The 12,597-nt window shown below is 39.9% G+C and overlaps 1 protein-coding gene across 3 annotated transcripts in view; it reads right to left on the bottom strand.

Moving 5' to 3' along the window:
* GRM1 (glutamate metabotropic receptor 1) overlaps nucleotides 1-12,357 on the bottom strand; it is a 311,987-nt gene extending 299,630 nt beyond the window's left edge. For 2 of the 3 annotated variants that reach the window (XM_024552208.2, XM_024552209.2), the window contains exon 1: nucleotides 9,939-10,638. In XM_024552208.2, the coding sequence (XP_024407976.2) occupies nucleotides 9,939-10,638 (700 nt within the window). Of the gene's footprint in view, nucleotides 1-9,938; nucleotides 10,958-12,315 lie in introns of those variants that run through there. The other variant, XM_045189049.3, reaches the window with a different exon arrangement.
* Between the last annotated feature and the right edge of the window lie 240 nt (nucleotides 12,358-12,597).

Raw genomic sequence — 12,597 nt, 5'->3', positions numbered from 1 at the left:
CAACTTGTGTCTTAGCTTCGAATCTCTTTTCTTTAATCTGTCCTCTCCAAAGTATTCTGAGTTCCCTTTCTAAAATATGAGTATAAATCTATCGTGTTTCTTCACTGTTTAAAATTCCTCAGTGGATCACAATGCTTATAGAATAGAATCTAAACTCCTTGGCTTGACAAGATTGCCCCTTCGTAGCCCAGACCGTCTCCTTTTCAGGTTGGTTTCCCCACCGCTCATCCCTGAACATACATCTCAGAATCGGTGCTGTATGTAGAGCTCATTCTTTACTTTCTATGTCAGGACTTTTACTCACATCCTCCTCTCTGTGTCTTCCTCTTGTCCCTCCAATGGAGTGAACTTCAAATGTCGCCTCCGTCCAGAGGCTTCTATGAATTTGTATCACTTCTTTCCTTGTTCCAGAGAGAGCTAGTCACATTTCTCGGCTATCTCTCTAAGTCATATCTATTCCTATGGTTACATTTATCAAACTGACTGGTAATCATTAGGCAGTAAACATTCCTGATAGAGGGATTATAGTTCGTCTATGTCTGGTCATCAATAACTATAGCAGAGAGTCTGGCCCAGAGAAGGTGCTCACTAAATATTTATTTAATTAAGATAGAGATCTGAACTGTAATAGAATAACAATAAAAATGATAAAAGAAAAAAGATAGAGATCTGAATATATCTTCTTCCTTACCAACAAATTAATAATACCTGTTGAACAAAAAGTGAAAACATAGTAGTATATTTATTTGGGGAAAGAAGCTATTATTTGTCTGTGGCAAGTTGTTCCCACTGCTTCAATATCCTCATACTACCTTTTAAATTCTACTGTAAACAGTTTCTCCTTTTGAACATACTGTCAGCAATTTGTTTATTGATTTTTTTGTTCTACTCTTTATAACATACAAATTTTAAAATGTGTTAGAACACCACAGAGAACAGAGGGAACTGCCTCGGAGTGTCCAGCAATAACTGTACAATAAGCTGTCCAGCCAAAGAGCTTTCACTTAGGGCCACGTGCTGTGAGTGCCATTGTCATTACAGGAGAGAATGGGAACCCAAATGTGCTCTTCAAACCAGCAAACATGCACTGTATACATCTTCTCTTTTCATTTGCACACCCTTGCCCCAGAACATTTCTGTATTTATTTCTTGCAGGCCCACCTAGACATCTTCTTAATTAAGACTAGAATAGCCTGACAACAATAAAAACACCTTACATTTCTCTAACTTTATACACAGTTCCATATAATCTCATCTTTACAATAAACTTAAGGGCCCGTTTTTGTACACTTTACCCTGGTGGCTCTCTAAGCATGGCTGACTCCCTTAACCCTTTGGGTCAATCTTACCCCTGACCACTGAAATTCAACCATAGCCATTCTTTTCTAATGTTTTATCCTCACCCACCACACGGCACCCTGCTTGTTGAGAGGGCACCACAAGGCTCTCTGAGCAAAATGACCTGCCCTTCCGGACTTCCATGCCCCCACAGGGGTTCACTACCCAGCCACTCTTTCATTAAAAAAAAAAAAAAAGTGCTCCTTTCTGATCTTCATTTTTCTGCACGGACAGGGCTGGGGAGAAATGACAAACAATCTCCTCAACTAGACCTTCATGTGGAGTAGCCACTTTTAGTGGGAAGTTCATTTTCTCTGCAGAAGGAGCTTTATTACAACCTGGTAACAAGCACAAAGGTCGGGGTAGAGTTGCTCAGATCCACAGCAGAAATTAGATCAAGTAAGAAAATGTCTTTTTCCAGACTTCCCGGAAAAATGTGGAGAGCAGGTAAGTTGAGAGTGGAAGTGGAAGGGAAGAAGCTTCTATTGTTCAAAGGCTTTTTGGTGTTTGCAAGTTCAGAGACAGAACAGTTCTTGACCCTGCCAAGATGCCAGACCATGATCAGAGTAGGTGGGCTGTTGAAGAGGAGGAAAAGGACTCACAACTGAGATGAACGAACTATGAGGATAGGTATCAATGGGTCACACACTTGAACGTTAAAATCACCCAAATGTATGGCAAGAGTTGAAATGAAAAGGAAGACTGCCAGCAATAAGAATGCATTTTCAGTGACAGAAGAGTCTCTTGGAAGCTGCTAAATGACTGCAGCAAAGTTGGGAAGAACATAGTTGAGCAGTTGATAAAACTTCGCAGGAGAGAGGAAAGCATGAGGGTGGATCATGTGATTAAAAACAAACCAACCAACCTTGGTTTAAGAAGTATCTAACAGAAAGCTGTACTGGTCCTGCCTTTGCTACAAAGGAATATTATGGTCTTGGACAAGTCATTTTTATTTCCCTGGATCTTTGTTTTCTCATTGGCAACATGAGAAAGCTTTCTAAAACCTATGGCAAACAGCATTTTTATTTTAACCATACATTTTATTTTTATCTTATGTTACTAGATTTTAGGGTAAAAAAAAAACTATACCTGATTAAGTGATTTCATGAATTTGCTCAATACTCATCAGTTAAGGAGGGCTAATACCTTAAGAATTCATCTCTTTTGGTGACAGTTTAACAAAAGCAGATGAAAGCTACTTACACATACCATCTCCTTGTTCTCTGAAACACTGCTGTTAGGTAAAACATATGGTAAGAATTATGATTCACATTTTACAAATAAAACTAAGATGAAAAAAGAGTATTTCCCAGAGTCTTTTGTGCATTGCATTTATTTTAAAAAGTGAACAAGTGTACTTTTTGTAACCCATGAGCCCATAACTACCTCTATAGTTCTATATTTCTTCCAACAGACTAGGGGATCCTTGAAGATAATAATAATAAAAGTACTACTACTGATAATAGCTGTTATTCTTTTAATTTACGTGACCTTAACACCAAACCAGAGTCTGACACATAGCAGACATGTGTGTTTATCAATAAATAATTGGTATGTCTTCGTCAGAAAGCAAAATAAATCACATGGTGATGAAAGAACTGCTCCCCCAAATCTGTTTGTATTTCAATTGACAGTTAAGGCTGATTATCTGAATCCTTCAGATAACTGCTTTGAATCTTCAATTTCTTGGCCAGAAAGTGACTAAAATAGATAATGTTAAAATTGATAAATGAGGATCTCTGATCACCAAGTTTCTGCTTGAGCCAACAAATTCTCTTCATAAAAACATCAATGCTATATTTGGTAACATAATGCCTTAAGTTTGAGACTGAAGAAAATTTAAATGATAATTTTTCATTTATACTAAATGTAAAATGCTGTAGACATTCAAAGAGAACAATGAGGGGTAAAAAATAAGTAGAACTTGCACACATAAATTACATGAATGTTTCTACATAAAATTCAAAACCTAATGGTAGCTCTTTGATGGGTAAGACAGCACATCACTTTGACAAGGCTTCATGTCTCAGCTTGACTCTGGTTTTCAACTAGAGCTTCCCTGAAAACTGACAACCTTCTCCTACTGAGATACTGCTTCCAATCTAATATCGGAACCGTGTGCAGTATGAGTTGTTTTTGCAGTGGTTGTAAGGTGCTCATTAAACTATTCTGTCCTCGCCAACGGCTTCCCCACCCTCTATGGTCTTAGTAAAGGTCGTGCTGGAAATATGGCTTCCGAAAAATCTCTTTATGATGACACCAACCCGGCCACTGTCCAGAGACTTGTGAAAAAGCCATAAAACAGTCATTGTGGATTAGTTCCATAGATCACTAGGAAAAAAAATTTAGTGCCTGAAGAAGAATGGCAGCTGGCAAGCCACACGATAGAAACATAAAATAGATGTTGCCACCACCATCTACCCCACGCAGGCCATTTGTTCCCAGGCAAATGAAGTCACGGAGGGAGTGATGGTAGAGCAAAAGAATTCAGAAAGTTCAAGCTCTTTCATAATAATGAAGTTGTCTCTTTTCTTATCTTTGCTTTTCACCTTAATCCTTTGCACATAGTAGCTCTTCACTAAATATCAATTATATAATTTAGGAAATGGGCTTAATAAGTCTAGACAATATAGGATAAAATAAATATAAAACCTCAAAAGTATGGCAATCTGGGGTAATTTGTGGTAGAAATAAACAGCTTTAAATTTTTCAACTGCTTCAAGATTATCCCTATACCCCAGAACATGTAATAGTTGATATCCATAATGATGACTTTATATATGCAAGAAAAGTATCTATTAAATTCAACAATCTCTTTTTTAAAAGTTAGGAAACTATATAATATAGTTTGCAAAAATCACCTTGTAAAACGTTTAAAATGTAAAAGGTTGGAGTTTAGAGAGACCAACTCTCAAGTTCCCTGGTAAGTCAGTTACAGAATCAAGGTTCTGGGTAAACAAGGTTTACTTGGAGGTGAACACTTTTTTTTTAATTACAAATATAGAATCTCACAACTATCTTTGGCTTTTCTTCTGTCCACACACCCACCCTTGCTAATCATGAATGTGCTCTTAGCCAAAGTTCACATCAAATTTAACATAACAACTCTTATGTCCATGCTGTTTAAACCTAGAGATCATGGTTTGGAAACCTACTTATCACAGGTCTGTAAAGTGCACCAAAGTCCTCCTGTTGCTTCAGAATTGCAACAATGAAGGAAGCTTCATCCCCTTTTTGTCCCTAACTCTTTGCTGCAATAAATTCTCCTGTAAAATATTCCTTTGGAACACCTTTTATTCTTCCCAATTACTTTAATAAGCCAGTACCTAGAATTTCACAGTAATTAAGCTTTTCAAAGTTAGTTTTCCCCCTTGTCATTTAATGTACCTCCCTTACACATTTCAGTAAGAGTTCACTCTCTTCTAATTATCTTTGAATCACATCAAGCTCTGCTTGGACATATCATTATTGAAACTAAAGCTCTTTGACATATGCTTCAAGATTCTCCATTAATTTGCCTTTCATATCAATAAAGAGTCACAAAATAACTAATTATAAGCACCCATATTTGAGTTGATATCTTTATTATTAGTTCCTGGCCTATACTCTCTACTCCAGCCAAGCACACCTGCTTATTTTATCCCCAATGGGGGCATTCTTACTATAGCGTCTAACTTTTACAAATTCCACAGTCAAAAAATCTAATCAAAATTCCTCTTTCACTAGCATCTTTCTAGCTAATTATACTCACTGATATTTCTTTCAGTATTCTCTAAATTAGATAAAGTCATGTTTTTAAATGTTTATATTCCAATAATTCATTTTTACTTGTTTTTATTTGTTTTATAGGTGTCCATTAACTACATTCCCTTTAGAGTGTAAAGTACTTAGTAACTAAGAACAAGTTTTCAAATTTCTTATATACCATGTTTGGCATAGTAAATTTTCCATTAGAATTGAACATCTGTTGTGATGGCTTTTAATTTAATTTCATTTATTTATTTATTTAGAAAGAGGTACAAAAGGTGATGGAAAATCATACTACCAAGCAGCAGTATAACCATTACAGCAGGCTGAATGGCCATCGGAGTTAGCCAGGGAGTAGTCTGCTGTTGATGGGCTATGGGACTCACACCTGACCCTCTCTTACTCAGCTTTAATGTATACAATTAAATCCTGAGAACACAAGGCTGGAAAGCTAAGGTAAATTAAATAATCAAAATCCCAGAACTAATGATAAGGCAGTTTTAAGCTAATAATTTTACATTTAAAAGGAAATAAAAAACAAAGTCTTGCTCTTAGATGATGATGATGATAATAATAATAATAATAATAATAATAATGGTTCAAGCATTTAAAAAAAGGAGATATGGCCTAGTAGCAGCCCACATTTTTAAAAGAGCTTATGGATAATCATTGGTCTAAGGTGCACTTGAGTTTTCCGTGATGATGAAGAAACTAAAAACTGAAGTATAGGGGTGAGGGAAGTGGTGAGGTATGGCACGAGAGAGAGAAGATTCATTGATGCAAGTATCATACAGAAGAGGGACGATTCCCAGTGGCTGCTGGAGAGTTGGTCAAAATTTCAGGGAGATAGTTCATTATATAGCAAAACTTACTAATAGTCAGGTGAAAAATCTGCTTCTGAATTTAAGTCCTATATTCTTCCCCTCTCATTAGAAACCCTAGTCACAATTTAGAGCAAATGGGAACTACTTCTTGGCAAAGATGTAATAATGGTGTTTTAAGTACCTTTAACTGATTGGCCTAAAGAACTTTTCAAAGTACTCTAATCCCTTATTTTGTGATAAAATGCAACAATTCATTAAGACAACTTACTGTAAAACAGGTTTAAATCAAGCTAAGAAAGTTACTGGTGCATAAATAGGAAAAATATATGTTAGAAATAAAATTCTTATATGTAAGTTCATTAGTTAAAGTCATAGTTAACCCAGTGTATTTTTTGACTTAGAAGGATTTTCCTCTGATGCCATTATACTTTTTAAATAAGTTTTTATGTAAAATAGTAAAAAAGAAAGCTTCTCAGAAGAAAATGATTGGATTTTAAAAAGAAACCCCAAAAAGCCAATTTCATATAAAATGTAAGCAAATGTCCAAAAAAGGTGCATCACAATGCAAACAATTATAAACAAAAGGGCACTTTATAGTGGATACTTTCAAAAGAGAAATAACTTCACTAAAGCCTTTATCATATCAGTACTCATCAGACACTACAAGACAAAATATTAAGAGAGAAAACCTTAAAATGATTGAAAATGTACCCAATCCCTCAAAAAACTTTTTGAAGCTACAAATTCAAAGGATATTTTTATGGGACTTGTCCAAAGCTCTGAATTTAATCAACTAGAATTATTTTTAAGTACTGTTTTTTACAATCCTTCAGAATGATAAATTTCATGTTTGATAGGGAATGCGCATTTTACCAGAAGGTTGGAATACAGTGTCCTTGGCTAAGATGTCCTTCACAGAAAAAGGAAATTTGCATATTTAAAGATACACATTCTAGGTGAGCAGCTTTCTCCAAAGCACATTCAATTTTTGTTTGTGGTTAAAGCAATATTGATTTAGTACCCCCGCCCTTTGGCAGATCTTATTTCAATATTCTCCTCAGAAACGAATCTGAAAAAATTTATAGAGAGCCTATGGCAGGTAACCTTTATGTCAGGTAACCTTGACAGTTGTCATGACCAGAAGACAAAGATAAAACAAATGACATGACAGAAGACTTGAAAGTATGCAAAAAAATATAACAACTGAATTCTAGCGCATTAAAAAGCAAGACCAGAAAATACCTCCAAGCTCAACTTTGACATAAATGAAATAATACAGGGATAAAAAAACAACTGGGGCATTTGAGGGATAGGGTTGCTCCATTTATCACTTTAAAGTATATCAAAAGTAACTCTAAAAATAAAGTAGACTAGTCTAGTCACTTAATTATTTTGATGTTATCTGTACTAAACTAACTTCTAATAAAAGAAATGATGATGGTAAATTGACTAGAGAATGGCTAATTTGGGAAGGAGAGGTGAAGGTCACTGGAGGTTCCAGAATTTCTAAGATCCAAGTGGCTAATATCCAGACAAACTGACTTCCTCCCTGAATGTGCCCAGATGGCAGAGATAACACTGATATGTGGTCTTCACTGGTTTTTGACAGAGAATGTCACCAGTAGGTGACCCCGTCGGCCTGAAAGCAGGAAAATTACTAAATGATGCAAGAAAATGCCTGCAGGCCAGTATACCATGGGTCCCTGAGAAACAAGAGGGCAGAGCCTCAGGAAAAACAAATTTCCATTTGGAGGTTACACAAGCAGGCTGCGATATTTCTTTGCAGATAGAAAAAATAAAAGCAATTTGGTTTCCACAGATATTAGGTCTAGTAAGAAAAGAAACAAATTCTGTCTGAGAAAAATAAGACATCATATATAAAAGACAAGGCAAATGGCATGATCTTATGGTAATATAGCAGTCACCAAAATGAGATCTATGATCTAGGAACACAGTCTAGTCTGGAATCAACTACTGTAATAGTATAGAGACATTATCTCTCCACACAACACCAGTCAGAAGATAGGAAGTAAACGAAGTCCAAGCTAATGCAAGGGTGAAATTTTAATGTAAGGCCTTCCTCAAGAGAATTGGCGAGCACAAGTCCAATTAATTTTTTCAAAAACATAATTCTAGTTGTCAGAAGGCAACCCACTATTAACAATTATTTTTAGCAAAGTTATGCAACTGGAAAACAGATTGAAAAAAAGGAAAGAGATCTTTTCTCAACTCTTCTCCATTCCCCAAAATGAGATGATAATAAAGTGTGGGAAATAAAACTACTGTATAAAAATGAGGAAGTATTATTTCTTCTTGAAGGAGCAAATTACACTTCTAAACTCTATAATCAATTACCTAGTTCAATGAAGGGAGAATTATTAAATATTTAATTAAACCACATTCAATCTAGGTTTCCCATTCCCTTAGAGATCACTTTAATACTGATAATTAACAATTTCTAACTTGTGCTTTCAAGATGTTTCATCTAAGCACTAGAGGAAACTATATCAAACATTAAAATATAGGGGATAAATTTGCCATCTCAAAAAAGTGAGATTTTTGCTGATAAAGAGGTATGCAGTTCACTAGTAAAAAATCAAGATTCAGAAACATGAGTCAGTTGTTAAAAGTCATAATATTGCAGCAGAAATTTTTTTCCAAAAGCAAAGTCTGAATTTATGATGCATAATTCTACATTATTTTTTGAATGTTTGTTGTGAAAACTCTGTTCCCATTCTAAAGCATCAGTTTCCATTAACAATAACCACATAACCACATCAGTAGGAATGATTACCAATTTCTATCATCAGACTTCACACTCATAACTGAATGTCATGTGACTGTTATAAGACTATGAAATCATGTCAGTGGACTTTCTTTTGATAACTTTATATTAAGAAATATGGATGCAGCAATCTCCTGAAGATCCTCTTCATATGCCAGCACATACATGTGAAGTGTCCTAGACATGAATGTAGAACAAGGCTTTCATTTTCTTCATAAACTAATAAGGGATTTAAGAGCAGATAACTCAAAAATCTCACTTTATCCAAAAATTTATATAGGCTAGGATGAAGAGAATAAAGTAACTCTTTATTTAAAGAAGTTCTTGAAGAATTCATGTCTATAAGACTCTAAATATCCGAGCCATTTTAAACTTAATATCTACTATCATTTTATTCATAATTTATAACTGGTCTAACTTTAAATTCTAATGACCAAAGCCATTGTGTTAAAAGAAAAAGACTAGAAAAAAAAAAAAAAGAAAAAGAAAAAGACTAGAAACCAAAACTCAAATAAAAGAGGTCATCAGTGCTGTTTGTCATAAAACAAGCTCATTCTTGGGGCAGGGGGTGGGGGTGGACTGAGGACATATGGACAATCTTAACATAGGTAGTAGGAAGAAAATAATTAAATGATTTAAATTATTTCCTTTTCCTTTGTATCTAGGCAACCCAAATTTAAAATATAAGTATCTGACATACTGGGGAGATGACTGCATTGATCCCCCATTCATAGGTAAGGCTCGTGTGTGTAAAAGGAGACACCAGTAGCAGCTTCAGCTGTTCAAGACAAGATAAAGCTTTCAGTCCCAGTTCAGGGTACAGAGATTTTGTGTGTGTTTTTCCTAATTGCTCACATTGGATTATTCTGTTAAGCTAAGAAAATTGGAGCCAATCATTTAAGAATGGGATGCCACCTTGGGCAAATAAGCCTTCCAAACACAAACTCAGAAAATGAGGGCTAACAAGCATGTACACACGAAATCTACATAGGACACTGTTCATGGAGAGTTTGGCATCTTTAAGGCTCCTGCTATCCCCAGAAACACGATGGGACACTTTTCCTAAACTATAATTATACCGGAATGGGGATAAAAGGCAATACCTGCGCGGTCGTGTGCTGAGAGGGGCAAAGTCTGTTCCCCACAGAGCTAGAAAGAAAAAGGGAAGACACTACGATCCCAAGCACGCATCATGCAATGTCCTGACTTCCTCGGTACCTTTTTTTCCCAGATGCAATGCCTACCTTCCGTGTGGACTGCAGAGACATAGGTCCAATTGTAACGCTTGACTATATCAAGCATCGCCCTTGCCTGCAAAGTGTCAGAAGGGACAACCCTCAGGAAGTATTTATACAAAGTTTTGTCACTCAGGTCGATACTTGTGGCGGAATATGCAATCTGGGGGATGTCAAAGAGCTGGAGCAGGTTCTGCACTTGAATGGCTACGGAGCTGGAGCCCGGGCCGATCACGCCGGCAATGGGCTTCTTAGTCCTGCCTGGGGGGAGGGGCTGCCCGTCAGGCAGGCACCGGTTGAGTCCATCCTTCTCATCTCGAATGGAAATCAAAGAGTCCCTGATGAACTCAATGCTCTGCTCCAGAGCCACGGATGAGTGCCAGCACGAGTCCCGGATCTCACTGCCCAGGGTGATGTTGGGCAGGAGGACCGGGTCCGCGTTGATCTTATCCAACGTGTGGAACATAGCCTCCACCCTCTGGATGCCATACTGCTCCCTGATCTCCCCGCACTTCCTCTCGGGCACCTTCTCCGCTGGAGGCTGGTGGTGGACTGAGAAGAGCGCCCCAATGATGACATCTCCGTCCATTCTGGCCACCGAGCGCTGAGATGAGGCTCCCGCCAGCAGCGCTTTCCTGCTGGGGCTTCTGGGGAGAAGGGACATCTCCAAAAATATCGCTGGGAAGAAAACCAACAGGAGCCGGACCATTGTGATGAGGACGCGATCTACAGCCCGCCAGCCACGTTTCCACGCAAGTCCCACCAGCCGGCTGTGGGCGCGCACCGCGGGGCGGCCCCACGCCTGTCTCTCCCGGCTCGGTCCCGCTCGCCAACACCGCTCTTCCAACGCTGTCACCGCCTGCACCACCGCCTCCTTCAGCTCCGCCTCCTCCCCCTGGTCCTCCACGACCACCTCCACTCCCAGGAGGCGTTTCTAGGGGAATTCGAGTCCTCCTGCTTCACCGGCGCACCAAGGTAAACTGTTCAAGGGTACAGTGGACGTCCTGATCACAATGGTGAGCAGGAAGCTGCCGACAAGAGAGGAAAAAAAATCAAAGCTCCGTTATCACATGTGTCAAAACTCAGGGGTCAGTGATGTTAATAGATGTCCGGTCCAGCTCATTTCAGCACTTGAGGACGTCGGCTGGAGAGATAGCTTGGGAGGCAGCTCTGGTCCAGGAGGAAAGTGATGGGTCCCGTCGCCAGTGCCCCCATCTGTCCGGGGAGGTTCGGGAGCCCAGCCGACCCGCCCCCTCCTCCGGCCACATGTTTCTTCCCAGTCCCCAGTCCACAGCACACTGGCGGATTTGGGAGGGAGGAGGGAGACAGGGGAGGGGGAGCTAGATCTTTCACCCTAAGAGAACTTTCAGGGTTTGAAAAGATCAACTTTTTCCCAGAAGCAATTTGGAAACTCATTATAAAGCGCTACTTCAAAATGAATGCGAACAAAGAATGCACCTTTTTACTTTAGTTTGAGGGGTTGCAGACACCCTAACGTACAATCCAAGTAGTAAATATAAATGTGCCAGCTTGAGGAACTCCATCTTAGTTACTAAGGCAATGCCTGGTAGTCCTGCACGTCGGAGTTTGGTACGCCCCCTCCTAACCTCCTCCCAACAAGTCGGGTTTACAGTAGAGAGTGAGGGAGAAAGGGTGCGCATAAGGTAACTTGTTTCCCGAGATGGGGGAGGTGGAGGGAGAGGTGGAGGGGGCCCTGCACTTGCCTAAATTGGGATCTTTGGCTGTGCACAGTTGTTAGAAAGGAAACGGAGCTTCCGGGTTGCAGCCGAGCCCCGCCGCCTTCAGCACCCTGGACAGTGCTCGGTCCCTAGACCCAGACGTGCCCCTGCAGAGCCTGGAGAGGACGCTTTGACCCGGGAGTTGCCATTGTTTGATAACCCACACCCTCCGCCCCCGACTCCGCTCTTTCAACCACCACCCCCTGCATTCTTTACACACACACACACACACACACACACACACACACACACACACACACCTCCCCTCGCCTCCTCACCATCCTTCCGTCCTCATTCTCTCTCCCTTGCAGTCAGTGCTCTTGCAAGTATATTCAAACCCGACCGCTTCGGGGATCAGAGGCGCCAAATTCCAGGCGCCCGAGGGGCTGAAGTTGGCTCCCTTTCTCGTCCCTCTTCGGCTCCCTTTCTCAAGGTGAGAGTCGGTGGAGGAAAGAGCTAAAGACGCGTGTGGGGTGAGGAAGGCAAAAGCAGCAAAACAAGCCAGGCATCCATAGGTTCCGACGCTTCCCGGGATGCGGGACTAAAATAAATAAGCGAGGGTGCCCCTGGGACCAGGAGGAAAATCCCATAGATTGATACTGTCTGCCACTGGGGGTGGGTTTCACCGCTGAGAGGTTTCTGCTCACCTGAGCCTGCTTGGAGAATTTGGACTTGAGACGTACCTGAGTCTGGGTAGACAGCGCTGTGGTCCCCAGGCCAGAGGACCGCGGCCACACTCGACAAGCAGACGCCTCAGCTCCAATCCAGACGGTGCAAGGCTGCTATCTGGGCTGTACTCTAGTGCCCTCTTTCTTCAGCACTATTTTACCGCAAGGGAAAAAGAGGGAGGAGGGAGGGAAAAAATTAAAAAACAGGTCACCCAAGGCTTGTCTATAAGCTCAGGCATAAAAATCAGTCGTTTAATGGGG

The sequence above is a fragment of the Desmodus rotundus genome, chromosome 11 (genome assembly GCF_022682495.2).
Source record: "Desmodus rotundus isolate HL8 chromosome 11, HLdesRot8A.1, whole genome shotgun sequence".
Classification (NCBI taxonomy): Eukaryota; Metazoa; Chordata; class Mammalia; order Chiroptera; family Phyllostomidae; genus Desmodus; species Desmodus rotundus.
The sequence above is the reverse complement of the archived record's forward strand: the minus strand, read 5'-3'. Positions and strand labels throughout refer to the sequence as shown.